Source organism: Moschus berezovskii, chromosome 25 (assembly GCF_049115385.1).
Source record: "Moschus berezovskii isolate FMDL1 chromosome 25, NW_MosBer_1.0, whole genome shotgun sequence".
Lineage (NCBI taxonomy): Eukaryota > Metazoa > Chordata > Mammalia > Artiodactyla > Moschidae > Moschus > Moschus berezovskii.
Genome location: NC_142484.1, coordinates 2518586 through 2532859, shown reverse-complemented (window position 1 = coordinate 2532859; position 14274 = coordinate 2518586). Strand labels below are relative to the sequence as shown.

General features: G+C 65.4%; 2 protein-coding genes across 2 annotated transcripts in view; one reads left to right on the top strand and one right to left on the bottom strand.

Annotated features, from left to right (window-relative positions):
• Positions 1 to 1207: 1207 nt before the first annotated feature.
• PHLDA2 (pleckstrin homology like domain family A member 2) lies at positions 1208 to 2334 on the top strand. Its single transcript, XM_055414931.2, has 2 exons — positions 1208 to 1709; positions 1963 to 2334. Exon 1 carries the CDS (start codon positions 1297 to 1299, stop codon positions 1696 to 1698), a length of 402 nt encoding a protein of 133 aa, XP_055270906.1. The 5' UTR covers positions 1208 to 1296; the 3' UTR covers positions 1699 to 1709; positions 1963 to 2334.
• A 1866-nt stretch (positions 2335 to 4200) lies between these two features.
• The window catches only part of SLC67A1 (solute carrier family 67 member 1), an 18693-nt gene continuing 8619 nt past the window's right edge, over positions 4201 to 14274 (bottom strand). The window contains exons 5-10 of the mRNA XM_088832250.1: positions 12478 to 12596; positions 11987 to 12094; positions 10919 to 11019; positions 6684 to 6785; positions 6376 to 6496; positions 4201 to 4425 (exon numbers count right to left, since the gene is read on the bottom strand). Of these exons, the coding sequence (XP_088688376.1) occupies positions 4238 to 4425; positions 6376 to 6496; positions 6684 to 6785; positions 10919 to 11019; positions 11987 to 12094; positions 12478 to 12596 (739 nt within the window). The 3' untranslated portion in view covers positions 4201 to 4237. The remainder of the gene's footprint in view (positions 4426 to 6375; positions 6497 to 6683; positions 6786 to 10918; positions 11020 to 11986; positions 12095 to 12477; positions 12597 to 14274) is intronic.

Here is a 14274-nt window from a genome sequence, read left to right as displayed (position 1 = left end):
CCCAGGCTGGGACCAGGAGGCCGGACCAGGGCAGGTGGCTGAGGGCCGGCTGGCTCAGGGCGGGCCTGCACCCAGGAGGTCCCACCTTGGGCTTCATGCTCCACCTTCACTGCCTTGGAAAGGTTGCTAATCCTTTTTGAACCAGAGTACCTGCGTTTCCACTTTGCACCAGGAGGTGGGGTGGCTGTCACACCCAACAGGACTCAGCTCACCTTGCTCCCTTCGCTTTGCAGTACCTGCCCAGGTCATAGCCAGGTAGGCTGTTTTGAAAGTGGGGGCCCTGAAGCAGGTGGGGGCACCACAGATCAGATCCCCTCTGTCGGCTGGCCCCCCACCCCTGGGAACCCAGCAGGAGCTAGCAATCACTTCCTGCTCCTGTTAAACCCTTTAAAGGATGAGGGGAAATAAGCCTAGTCCGGCTGGCAGGCCATGACTCCGCCGCCCCCACCCCAGCCCAGGCTGAGCCCCTCCCCGGGCAGGCACCAACCCCTTTCCCTCCCCCGAGACTCCCAGGCCCCCCAGGCAGGTCCGCGTGTGTTCTCCCTCCCCCTACAGTGGAGAGACCTGGAGGGCCGGGCGGAGGGGCTGACCTAGGAAGGGAGCTGGAGCAGCCTCACCTGCCCTCACGCTTACTGGACACTGCGGGGAGCTGTTCTAGCACTTTCCGCGGGTTGCCAAATCTAACAAGTGGCTGTTGTCTCTTAACAGGAGTGAAAACTGAAGCTCCTGACACCTGCTCACCCGCCGGCCCGAACCAAGGAGGAGCGGGCCGGCGGTAGGCAAGGTGGGAGATCAGGCTGGCTGGGGCAGAGCCCCTGGAGGGTCTCCCCAGGAGGGACCCGCGGCTTGCCCCACAAGCCCTGCGCTGGGTGTCGGGGCGCCTGGAAGGTGGGGGTCTGGGCCCCGCCATCACCCGTCCCCAGGCCGGGTCTCCGGGGCAGTGAGTCACAGCGGGCAGGGCCGGCCGCCGCGCATTCCTCCGTGGGGCCGGCGTCCGGGGCGGGGTGAGGACCGTGAGTCGCCCCACCGGGCTGTGGCGGGGGGTTGGAGCGCCGGGGGATCAAGGGAGCGGGGAGCAGGCTGCAGACACGTGGACCGGGTGGCCCGGGGCGAGGATGCGGTGTGCGGCCCCGGGGCGACCGAGGCGGGCGGGGCGGGGGGCGTGCCCGGGCCGGGGGGGCGGGGCGCGCCAGGAGCGGCCACTATAAAGGCGGCTCCCACGCCGCCGGAGCGCACTGCTCGCGCTGCCATCCATCGCTCGAGCGTCGTCTCCCTCCAACTGTCAAGCTGGCGAACATGCGGGGCCCCGGAGAGGTGCTGAGAGAGGGCGAGCTGGAGAAGCGAAGCGACAGCCTGCTTCAGGTGTGGAAGAAGAAGCGCGGTGTGCTCACCACCGACCGCCTGAGGCTGTTCCCCACCGGCCCCGGCGCGCGCCCCAAGGAGCTGCGCTTCCACTCCATCCTCAAGGTGGACTGCGTGGAGCGCACCGGCAAGTACGTCTACTTCACCATCGTCACCACCGACCGCAAGGAGATCGACTTCCGCTGCGCGGGCGAGAGCCGCTGGAACGCGTCCATCACGCTGGCGCTCATCGACTTTCAGAACCGCCGCGCCCTGCAGGACTTCCGCAGCCGCCGCGAGCGCGCCGCGGCCGCCGCGGAGCAGGAGCCCGAGGACGGGCCGGGCGGCCGGTCCTAAGTCCCGCCGCGGTGAGTGCCGGCCGCCCGCTCGCCCGCGGCACGCGGTCGTGGGGGAGGACGATTTCGATCGCGGACGTCGGGGGGAGGTCCTGCCCCGTCTAGATGTCGAGAGGGGACCGCCATCGCGGCGCGCCTGGGGCGCGCGGCAGGAGATGTCGCTTGCACCTTCGGTGTAGGGGCCTCGGGAGACCAACAGGCTGGACCCCGGCTGGCTCAGCCCCCGGGCTCGGGCACAGCTCCCTGAATCCTTCTCTCTCCACAGGACCATGCAGGCCGCACCTTTGGGAGCCCAGAAGATGCCCAGGGAGAGAGAAGCCCCGACAGCACCCCCTTGCTGACCACGGCAAGGATATAGCCCGGAGCTACACTACTTCACACACAAACCTTTCCGTGCTGATTCACTGAGCCTCACACAGCCCGCTGTGCGGGAAAGCTAAATTATTAGCAGTCTATGTATTTATTTCAACAGCACCTATATCCAAACCATCTGTCTTAATGTTTGTATTTCACCACCATTCCAAATAAATCACTCGACTCATTCCCTTTTCTATCAGCCAGTGTGTGATGCGGTGAGCTTTCTGTGGGAGGGGGCCGGTGGTCCCTTCGCTGGGTGTTTTTCGGGGGAGCAGCCAGCCCAGGTGTCGGAAGGGCGAGAAAACGCACTTTGAGTGCGCGCGGTCATCTGCCAGACCCCGGTCACCCTCTTCCAAAGCGGGGGAGTGCTCTCCAGGCGGTCCTGGCTCACTCCGGATGTGAATGGGGAGGCTGGGACCCTGTTTGCTGACCGGCTGGCCCTGTGCGGCCCATGTGCCTCCCCATCCGAGTGGCTCTTGCGTGCCTGACCCCAGCTGCCCCCTGCTGCTCACCTGCCCATCCCTGAAAGGAAGCCCTCAGGCCTCTGACTGCCCACCTGCTGCTCTCCTCTTATCCCCACTCCGGACTGGACCAGCTGTCAGGCCCTGCTGGCCCGTACCTGACGTGTGGGGCCAGCGAGGCAACCAGTGCTTCTGGGCAAACGGGAGAGTGGTCTGTGCCCTGGGCAGGAGGCTGAGGCCTCTGAGGGGCCCGGGATGTGTCATCAGGAGGGAGGCCTGAGATCCCTGAGCAGTGGGCAGCTTCTGCCCTTCCAGCTCCTGAAGTAGGGTGTCCAGGGTTGTCCCCCAAGCCTTGGGATGGGGAGGGAAGATGTGTCCCTCCTCCTAGTTCTGTTGGCGATGAAGAAGCCAAGGATGGAAGGACAAGATGGGACACCGATACTGGCCTGGCTAGGACACCTTCACGTCACCTTTGTGGCTGGAGGGAGCCAGGTGTGGGGGTGGGAGACACTGAGGTGGGGGCAGTGAAGGGCCCCAACTGAGCCTTAGCGTCAGTCTTACCATGGGCTGGGGAGGTGGCCACCATCACAGGCGTCCTGGCTCACTGGGTCTCTGGGGTCAGGCTTGTGGGGGGGGGGCAGTCCTCCTGGGAGGCGGGGTGCTGGGTCCAGAGAAGAAACCATTCCTGTGGTGAATGTTTTCCTCCACAACAACACTGTGAGGCCCCAGGGCAAATGGGAGGGGGCTCCTCCAGAGAGGAGAGGCCAGCTCCAGGGCCCCCACTGACGTAGGGGCACCTCCATCCTGCGCCACCCTGGAGATCTCTCTCGCCAGAGCCTCTGGTGGATGACGGAAGTCAGGGAGTGAGGCCCCCGTGCCTCACCAGTTCCTGGTGGGGCTCACGGCGGGGTGGGGGGCAGGGTCTGACCTGAGCACTGGGGCCGGAAGCGTGTGTGTGTGTGTGTGCGAGAGAGTGCATGCGTGTGGATCTCGGCTCTCGGAGGCTCCTCCAGGAGAGGCCATGGAATATTCCAAGTTTAATAGCTTTTGTTAAAAGTGGCCTGTGGGGGAAGGGTGGCCTTCCTGGTCTCAAGGGCGTCTGCAGACACCCGACAAGGTTGTCCTCTCCACGCTGGCTCTCGGTGCGCCGGCCAGCAGGCCTCCCTGTGTCTGCTGCCCCTTTGCCGTGGGACTTGGGCTGGAGGTGGGGGGCGGCAGAGGAACGGCTCCCCGGTTCCCAAGCCTGGGGGCCTGGCTCTCTACCCGTTGGGCTCCCCAACATGAAACGAGGGTTCTCTTCTTCGACCTCTCCCCAAGTCTCAAATGCCTGACCTTTTAAAACAACCCTGTCCTCTCTGTTCACCCTTGGAAGCAATTTCAAGGGCTATGGAGGGTGTGCAGGCAGCATGTGCTTGGCAAGGGGTTGGCGTTGGGGCCGCGGGTGAGCAGAGAGCTCTGTCTCTGGGGACGTGGGCAGAGTTGTCTGGATGGCAGCAGGAAGGACTCCTTGCTGGCCTGGGTGGTGGACTCCAGGGCAGGGACCCACCTCACGCTGGGATGCTCTTGGGTGATTCTTCTCTCCCTGGACCCCTGAGGCCCAGCTGCAGGCCCTCTCCTCCAGGAAGCCCTCCAGCCTCCAAAGCGGCACCCCACCCCCTCCCTAGAAACCAGGCTGCGAGAGGTCCTGAGGGAGTTTATTGCCAGTCTGCCTGAGGGCCAAGGTCACTGGGCTTTGTCCATATTCCGGGGCACAGGCTGCCTCCAGAGGACCAGGAGGACGACTACGTTGACGGCGAACTGTACATGGCCAAAGACAGGGACGCCGAAGCTGCGGTACAGGAGGCCGCCCAGGGTGGGCCCCAGGGTCCGGGTCAGTGGCTGCACAGAGGCGCAGAGGCCCAGCATGGTTCCTGTGGTGGGGGAGGGCGGGTCAGGTCAGGCCTGGCCAGTCCCTGGCCATCACTGCCCCAGCAGCCCGCGTTCTGGACACGGCCCAGGCCTCCCTGTTCCCCCTGCCCCCGCTCCGAACCCCAGCTCGCTCCACCTGGCCTGCCTGCCGGCCTGCTCCCTGCAGGCCATGCATGGGGAGCACTGCAGCCTCTGGATGTGGTGCCTCTACCCTGCTCCAGAAAGCTCCCGAGCACAGGAGGAGCCTGGGAACAGAGCCCCAGGTCGTGGGACAGGCGTCACCCCTCCCAGCCTGCCAGGGACACAGCACCCCAGCCCAGCCTGGCCCAGAACCGGGGAGGCCCCCATGTGGGGGCTGGACTGGGGTGTAACGTGGGCCACGATACACTCCAGGTCACCCCGTGACCTTTACTGCCCTCAAGTGGACTGGAGGGAACACCCCCAACAGGGCCCAGGAGGAGGTTCAGGCGCTCAAACTGTGACCCCTTCTTTGCACCGGCTCCCCAGGCTCAGCTAGCCGCCCGCACCCCTTCTACCCGACCCCCTATCTCTACCCTGCCCTTGTCAGCTGTGCCCTATGCAGGCCACCAAGCAACGCGTGCCCACAGGTCCAGGCTGCGGGGTCCTCAGAGGCTCCCGGCTGGTGCAGGAAAGCCCCGCCCGCCCGTGGACCAGGTGGGCGTGGCCTGGCGAGGCCCCGCCCAGGCGCAGGGCCGGCGTGGGGGGAATTTCAGAGCAGCCCCTCCCACCGCCCACAGGCCCTGCAGACACCAGGGAGCAATTACCGCCCCCTCTGTGGTCTCCAGTTCCCAGCCTGGCGCTGGGAACCAGCTCTGGCTCCTTCCGAGCTGAGGGGAGGTGCCCCTGGCACCTGGGTCCGCTCCTCTTGCTTCCTTGCAGGCCCTGCCCTCATCTCTCCAGATCTGCCCCTCCTCCCTCCCCCTGGCCTCTGGGCAGAGGCGGCTCACTGCCTCCAGGAAGCCCTCCGGGACCAGTCTAGCCTCCCAAGACCACAGAGTCGCAGATCTGCGGGGCCCTGGCGGTTCCCAAGGCAGCCCTGAGGAGACGCCTTGTCCGGCAGCCTCCCCACTGTCAGCGGGGCCTCTGAATCTGTCTGCCCCTCCTGGACACGCACGGGGATAGACGGAGAGTCAGCTGGGGCCCTGAGCTCTCTGGCCCTGCTGCTGGGGAGGCCTTTGACTGCAGCCAGCCCACAGGAGCCCCTGGCCTTGACCAGCACTATGCACAGGGCAGTGTGGGGCAGGAGCCTGGGGAGCATCAGGTCCAGGGACCCCCCAGTCAGGATCGGAAACTCCCAGGCCTCCAGAAGGAAGGCGGGCTTCAGAGTGGGAGCCAGGGGGTCTGCGTCTGGGGGTGTCTGAGCCCCACTGAGGGGCCCAGGGGGCTTCTTAGACTGAGGCCGCTGTGAGCCTTCGGTCACTGGTCCCTTGGGAGGCACCTGCGCCTGCGCAGGCAGGGACCGGGAGGCGTCCCGGCGCTGGCCCCACCTGCTCTGGCCTCCTGCCATTCTCTGTGCCTGGCCCTCTTCCTAACCAGCCTCCGCAGCAGCCTTTCTGAGCCTCACCCCTCACCCTGGCTCAGCTGGAGCTGGCCTGGGATGTCATCTTTCCTCCGGCTTTCTAGTGAAAGCCTGTGCATACTTCAGCCAAGCCAGATGCCACCTCCAGGAAGCCCTCCTCTCTTCCCCCAGGCTGGCCTGGGGCTGATCAGCAGGGCCTAGTGCAGGGTTGGCTGGGCTGGGTGGCAGGCAGGATTCTCACCTGAGACCTCTTGTGGGCCGCCACACCGACCCTGCCCACTCAGACCCCTGGTCACCCATCCTACCCAGTGCCCACTGGGTCCCCACTCAGGGCAGCTGCTCTGCCCCAAACTGCTCATCAAGCTCCCCAGAGAGCAGGGCCTGCCCTCACCTGTCCCGGGGCCTCACTCACCCGTGTCTGAGGCCGAGACAGCCTTGGTCAGCATGCTGTCAGTGACCACGTTGAGCGCACACAGGCTGAAGACCAGGCCGGGCATCAGGAGGCAGAAGTGGAAGACGTTGGTCATCAGTGCCTGGCGGGAGGCAGGTGGAGGCCGTGGTGACCAGGGGGGCCCTGAGGTCCCGCTGAGGTGGTCCTGGGTGGGAGCTGGGGACAAGGGAGCCCCGGGGCTCAAGTGCAGACTGGGCACCTGAAGAGGGTCAGTGGAGAGGATCTGGGACCCTGCTCTTCTCAGGGATAGAGGGACGGGGAGGTCTCACCATAGCCAGTCCCACCACGCTGAAGACCAGCACGCTGGCCCGGAGCAGGGTTCCCTCGGAGAAGTGGCTGCTCAGCCGCCCAATGACCAGGCCCTGGATGACCTAGGTGAGGGCGAGAGGGCGGAGGTGGGCATGGCCGGGCCTGGGAGGGCATCTGGGCTGGCTTGGGGGCCTCCCCCACTGCCCATGAGCGCTGGGCCCCTGCCACCAGCCCCAGCAGCGACAAGGCACAGGGCAGAGGGGCGAGCCTGCGACTCCCACAATGACCCGAAGGTTCTGGGGAGACGGGGCCTGCAGCCTGGGGGTCTCACACACGTGCACACACATGCATGCACACACATGCCCCCACCCACACACACACATGTTCCACATCCAGAAATAATTGCATCTCTGCCGTTTCAGGTGTGATGAAAGTGAAGGTGTTAGTTGCTCAGTCGTGTCCGACTCTTTGCAACCCCACAGACCGTAGCCCACCAGTCTCCTCTGTCCATGGGATTTTCCAGGCAAGAATACTGGAGTGGGTTGCCATTTCCTTCACCAGAGGATCTTCCGGATCCAGGGATCGAACCTGGGTCTGCTGCAACGCAGGCAGATTCTTTCCCGTCTGAGCCACCAGGGAAATCCTGGAAGGGCCGGTTAACGCCCGACAGGGATGGGGCAGGCCATGACTATGGGGCAAAAAGCTCACAGTGTGGCCCTGAGTCCAGCCCTGGGCCCTGGGGAGCCCCCTCCCATGTGCCCTGGCCCACCACCACGCTCCTCTGCTCCCTCTCGGCTCTCTGGTCTGGGAGCTTGGAGCTGCCACAAATGGGGAGACTAGGGCACGCGGGGGCGGGGGTGGAGGGGGCTGGACTGGGACGTGAGCCCAGGGCCCTGGTGGCTGTGTGGAGTCCTCCAGCAGCTGGCCCTTTGGAGGCCTGGCCCTGGCAGGCAGGCAATCGGCCACCACCTACTGGGGCCAGGGTCTGGGTCAGCGGGCCACTGCTCCCACGACGACCAGATAAACTGAGGCCAGGGGTCCCAGAGTGAGGCGGGGTGGAGCCCAGGCTGGGGGCTTGTCCTGAGCCTGGGCAGGAGAGGAAGGGGCAACAGGCTTCCTGAGAGACGCCCCCCAGTTGCTCAGCCCTCCACCTCCAGCTGTGCCCTCGCTGTCCTGCCCCTCACTGCCCCCTACCAGAGTAGCCCCAGGGTCAGCCAGCCAGGGGCTGGGTTAAGGTTCAGCTCCCCCTCCTGCCCTCGGCTCCTTCCCATGGGGGTAGGAGGAAAAGCCCAGAGCGGGGACACCCTTGACACCTGGGATGTGACTCAGAGGACAAGCCCAGCCCACAGGCTGTTCCCAGGCCGGGGTGAGGCTCCCTAGCTGGTCCCTGCCTCTTCCACCAGGCAGGCAGGAAGTTCCCCGGGGAACCGTGAGGTTGGAGCAGTGCCCACTGGAGCTGGGGGTCAGCGCCCCGGGCTGGGCTGTGTGACCCGGGGCGGGGGCGGTTCTGCCCGGTGGACCAGGAGGGAGATCTCTCCTTGCTGCCTGCCTGGCGTCATTAAACTGTCTCAAACCACAACCAAGGGTGTCCTTAAAAAAAAATAAAATTCCACTTTCACACTTGCTTATCTTCATTTTGTTTGTTTAAAGGGAAGATCTACTTGACAAGTTTCTTTTAGTACTTGACACCCCAGAGGAAATCAGCAAACCAGGAGAGAGACTGAAATCTGTCTCCACTCTTCATACAGACCCCGAGACCAGGACCCTGCTGTGCTGGGAGTCAGCTCTCCGTTTTCCCATTAACTTAAAGCCTAAGCTTTCATGCCTTCCAGGTTATTACATGAAACCAGAGTTAGTAAACTAGTAACTACAGTTAGAAAGTTCACTTTCTCCCAACCCTCCCACCTGGAGACCCTGTCCCTCACCCAGCCCGCGCCCTGCCTCCCTGGCCCGAGTGGCCACCGCCTCCTCCAAGGTCACATGGGCACAGGCACCCACTTGCCCCTGCCCACCCCTGCTCTAACACAGCCTGGGGGCGGGGGCGGCCAGCCGGTAAGACCACACCCGACCTCCACAAGGCCCCACCCACAGCGAGTGCATCAGAGTAAATCCAGGTCCTTCTTGGCTTTGCAGCCCACCCCTCACGCAGGCCTTCAGAACACAGTCCTCTCCCCTCCGGCCAGCCGAGCCACCCCAGGGCCTTTGCACCTGCAGCCCCTCCCTGCGTGAGGCTCTCTTCCTCTGGGCCTCTCCCTGGGCCGGGGGAGAGCCCCCAGCCGGCTGGCCGCCGCACTGAAGCAGCAATCTCTGCCCTGACAAGGGCCCTGATTCTCCTGGGTTTTGTCTCCCCCGACCCACCAGACGCCTAGGTGGTGGGGACCTGTTTCTGTTCCTTCCGCAGGACACAAGCTCCATCCCTGCAGTGGCCTAAGGGCTCAGTGGGGGGCCCTCCCAGGAGGGTTATCGAGGGACAGAGGGCTGCAAGCCCCCCAGGGGAGGAGAGTGAGTGCCATCCCTTCCAGGTTAAGACCACCTGGGCTGTCCTCATTGAGACCCCAACCCCAGGCACCCCAACACAGGGAGCTGGGAGGCGCGGTGAGCTCCTTGAGTGGGGCAGGAGGATCTTTGCCAGGGCAGCTTCAGCAGCAGCAGTAGTTCCCCTCCCCAGACCCCCGGTGACCAGCCCTACCCTGGGTGGGATGGAGGTGACCAAGGCCTTCTCGACAGACACAGCTCAGGGCCTCAGCTGCCCCCCACCTTCACCCGCTGGACTGAAGGCCTGAGGCCTGGCACCCAACCACTTTGCGGGCTCCCCCTCCCCAGGCCCCTCTTCCTGGTGGGCCTGTGGGAGGGTCCCCAGGCCACACCCAGGCTCCCCCCGCCCACCTGTCCACCCCATTATCACGGTCGCCGGAGCCCCAGGCCCATCTCGCCAGGCACACCCTCACCATGCACCAGGCCCGAGGCTATCAGGGTCCATCCCTGGGGGTCTCCAGGGTCTGCTGGCATCAGCCAGGGCCTAGCCTCAGTCTCCTGGGCTCAGGGAGCCCAGGACCAGCTCAGGCCCCCGGCAGGCTGGGAGCAGCTCTTTATTTTACTTGTTTAAAATACATATTTTTTAATTTAAAAAACTGTTATTCATTTATTTTTGGCTGCAACACACACACTCAGGATCTCAGCTCCCGCACCCAAGGATTCAACCTGCGCCCCCTAGAGTGGAAGTGTGGGGTCCTAACCACTGGACCGTCAGGACGTCCGGGAGGGGCCGTTTAGAACAAAGCTCCAGCGGCCCCAGGTTCAGAGCATGCACGTTATTGTCGCTTTCTGTTTATCTATTTCCCCCGCCAGCCTGGCGCTTCCCAGTCCACGCAGCTAGGCCCAAGGTGGGGTGGGGGCCGGCTCCTCCCTGGAACGGCTGTTTCAGTCTGGGGTCCAGCCCAGCCCCGGGCCCAGAGGCTCGGGCAGCAGATGGCCTGGAGTTGCTGGGACCGCCACCCGCTTCCGGAGAGGCTCAGCGCTCCCTCCACTGCCCGCCAGATCCCAGAATAGCCCCTCCCGCGCGCCGGCTGTCAGGCAGACGTCCCGGGCGGCGTCAGGCACGTCGCCACCTGTCCCCGCCACGGTCGCACCGCCGGTGGGCAGGCGCGGAGCACGCAGAGCCCTGGTCGGCCTGGCACCACCGGTAACCAGGTGGATGCTGGGAGGGCAGTGGGCCTCTGACGTGTTTCCTGATGGGAGGTTGAGGGCTCGCCAGCCCCCAGTGTGGATGAAGCTCTCCTCTCCCCGCTCAGATGGGGCCCCCGGGCAGATGGATGGGCAGAGAGTGTGTGTGTGTGCGTGCTAAGTCGCGTCTGACTCTGTGCAACCCTATGGACCACAGCCGGCCAGGCTCCTCTGCCCATGGGATTTCCCAGGCAAGGATGCTGGAGTGGGCTGCCATGCCCTCCTCCAGGGGATCTGCCCAGCCTAGAGATCAAACCTGCGTCTCTTGTGCCTCCCGCGTTGGCAGGCGGGTTCTTTACCGCTAGCGCCCTCTGCGAGGCTCGGGCAGATGGCACGCAGGTGCAGACCCAGGTGTGGGAAACGCGAGCAGAGAGAGGGGGACGAGCCAGAAGCTGAGGTGGACAGAGCGCCCGGAAGGTGGGCGTGCAGGACGGCTCCCATGCTGCTCAGAAACCAAAGGGGTGGTCTGCAAAGCCCTGGGCCCTGGGAGAGCTGGGAGCCCACCCGCCCAGTGTGCCCAGCACCCACTCACCATCTGGAGAACCCCGAAGAAGGACATGAGGTAGCCGGCCTGGGCGGCCTCCAGCTGGAAGAAGTCCATGGAGATGATGGAGAACATGACCATGAAGAGCCCTGGGAGTCAGAGGTCAGTGGTCAGGGCTGTTCAGCTGTGCCCGTCTAACCCCTGACAGCTGGCCTGCCGGGGCACCAGGGACCTGCCCACGGTGACCAGCTCAGGAAGGACCAACACAAGCCTTCCCTGAGGTCCTCCCTGGCGGGTCTGCCCCACAGGGCTCCGGTGGGCTGTGAGTGAGAAGGTGCCCGGAGTTGCCCTTGCCCAGGGTGGGCAGAGCCCAAGGCCATCTGGAGGGGTGAGTGGATGGGAGACCGGGGGGCCCTGGGCATGCAAGGTGGGAAGATTTGGCCCCAGAACTGAGGTCGATGACCTGGGCTCCCATTACTGTGCCCCCCTGAGCGTCCTGGGGGCAGGTGAGATGGGAGGGGCTCCCCAATGGCAAGGACGGGGCGTTTCTGCAGAGGCAGGCTGAACCCTTTAGCACCCGCGTGGGACGCCTGCGCGCCTGCGAGCGAGGCCTCACAGTTGTTCTCTGCAAGGCTCCCTGGGTTGGAGAACCCCCAACACAGGCTCGGAGGGGCCACTCCTGGGCCTGACTGTGCTCAGGGGCACCCTCAGTTCCCCCGGGGAAGGATGCAGGGGTGGGCGGAATTTGGGCGTCCCTCTGTAGACGCACTGTCTTCTCTCGGACTGTCCTGAGAGGCCTCGGAAGCCTCTGGGCAGGGCAGCGAGAACTTTTGTAAAGCAGGGGTGACCAGGGCCTGAGGTGAGGGAGAGACCCTCTGTCCTCCTCCTGGCCTGGGCAGGCAGGCCCGCACCAACCGGTGGGCTGCGCCCTCCCTGGGATGGATGTGGGCCTTGGGCGGGGGGCTGGAGCATAAGAGGCCAGGCAGAAGAAGGGAGGCGTTCCGGCCGCAGACCCCCCGGGATTCCCGGCCGCAGACCCTGAACCTCCCGGCAGCAGACCCCGGGACTCCAGGCCGCGGACCCCGGAACTCCCGGCCACCCCGGCCCTGGACTCACCAATGGGCAAGCCACAGATGACCTTGACCAAAAACACCGGCAGGACTCCCGGCTGCAGCAGCAGGCGGGTGATGGCCTTCAGATCAAACACGCTGGCCTTGGGTTTCCCTGCAGCATGCGGAGGCGCCGTCAACCCACCAGGCAGCCACTGAATGCCCCCGGCCCCGCAGGCCCATTGCCCGGGGCACAGCCCCTGCCGCCACGGCTGCTCTGGCTCACTGTGGTCTTGGCAAACTGTCCCTGAAGGGAGGGCTGGGCTGGGGAAGCATGAGCCCCAGGTCCAGGGTACTGGCTGCTGGGGGCGGAGGGCTCATGCCTCACACTGGCTGCATCCTGAAGGGGTGTACCTGGGGGCTGTAACTGGCCAGGTGCATCTGGTAGGGCGCATCCGGCGGGGCATCCCAGGTGGACACACCTTGTGAGCATCTGGACCAGTGTACCTCCTGGGGCTCGCCTGGCTCACCTGGCAGGGCTCTCCGGGCAGGGCTCACCTGGCAGCGTGGTCTGGGCGTGGGCGCTGGCCCCCTTGGTGCTGGCTGGGATGCAGGTGACGCTGAGGAGGGCTCCCAGGAGGGTGGCCACAAAGGCCACGATGACGGGACACTGGATCCTGGGGGCGGCACCAGTGGTCACAGGGGCCCAGGACACGCGGGCCCCCTGCCCCTTCGGCCGCACTCGGGCTCGGACAGCCTGTTCTCCGCTCACACCCCACCCCTCACACCTCCCCAGGCTTCGGTCTGGAGGGCAGGACACGGGACCCTCAGGGCACATTCATTAGGGCACGGGTGAAGGAACAGGCCTTCCCGTCCCTGGGCTCTCTGATGGTGGGCAGCCTTGGGGGTGGGATGCTGAGCCCCACAGGGGTGGGTGCAGGGGCCTGGGGTGGGCAGCCACAGTCCCGGGGACACACGGCTCCCGGCCTGTTGAGGGGTGAGAAGGCTCCTGAAGGAAAGGGCTGCTGTGAGCCCTGGGGGCCATGTTTGGGGAATGGGACCCAGCAAGGGGGATGCCCCCAGATGCCCCCAGACACCCCTGGCAGCGCCAAGGGTCCTGTCCCCGCTGGGGAGCAGGACACCAAGGGTCCCGGGGGTAAGACCTGGTCACCAGAGCCCTCCGGCCTCCGCCTCGGCGACTGGAGGGGCCGCCCGGTGTGGAGGCTGAAAAGGCAACCGTTGCCTTGGGTGACTCAGGCGAGGCGCAGTGCTGGCTCATGGTGAGCGGGGTGCCAGGTGGCACTGGGGCCGGGGCACCAGAGCGGCTGGAGACACTGGCCCTGATGTGCCTGGTGGGCCAGGGCCTGGCTTTGAATCTCAGCCCCACGCGCCCACATGGAAGGCCGTGGGACCCCCATGGGACCATTTGTGTCTGGGGGGCCATCAGCCTTCCCTGCCCTCCTGGGGAGGACAGGCAGGGACTTAGTGGGTCTCAGGAGGCCCCACTTCCAGGAGGGCATTGGGCAGGCTGGGCCCGCAGGGTGGGGGTCCTTTGGCCCCTAAAGACCCAGGACATAGCCCTTAGGGCACCTGCTCGCCTGTCTGCGCTCCCACCGAGGCTGTGACTCAGACTCTCCTCTCGGCTTTCACTTCTGAGGGCGGGCTTCCCCTCCGTGGGTCAGCGCAGGGACACTCAGCCTGTGGCCCCCCCTGGACGACACGGGCGGGCCTCGGCCTCCAGCACCAGGCAGGCCGTGCATGTCAGCCGGGAGCAAGGGCACTGGGGACTGGCCCTTCTGACTGTCACTGCCTCCTCCTGAAGTCTGGAGGAGAGAAACAGCAGCTTCTTACTGAGCCAGGCTGTGCAGACCTCCAGGCCTGGGCACGGCAGAACACCCTGCCCCGCCACAGCAGAGAGAACTCCTACACACCCTGCAAGGGCTCTCTCTGCGAGGCCCTGCCCTCCTCCACAGTGGGTACCCTATCCTCTGAGAAGGGTTTGCTCTACTCCAGGGCCACTATCCGTCAGTGGGACCCTCCGCTGAGACCCCCGTGGGCCAGACTGTGGACCAAACGGACAACAGCTGTCCTGGCCCAGACCCCATCAGTGTCCTGGGAGAGGCTCCCTGCGCCCTCAGACAGGGCAGCCACGAGCTGCCCCTGACTCTCCTCGGACTGCAAAGAGGCTCTCCGGCCCAGCTCCAGCACAGGTGCCCACACGTGCCCACACCTGCACACACCTGCACAGGCACAGCTCCCCGGGGAGCCTCGGGGAGGACAGGAATCTCCTCCACGTGGGATCAGGGAAGCCCATGGGGACTCCACACCAGAGAGGCTGGGCCCCGGCCACCCTCA

Bases quoted from the DNA above. Each gene is read 5' to 3' on its own strand.
- PHLDA2 (XM_055414931.2), top strand. From the start codon at position 1,297: ATGCGGGGCCCCGGAGAGGTGCTGAGAGAGGGCGAGCTGGAGAAGCGA.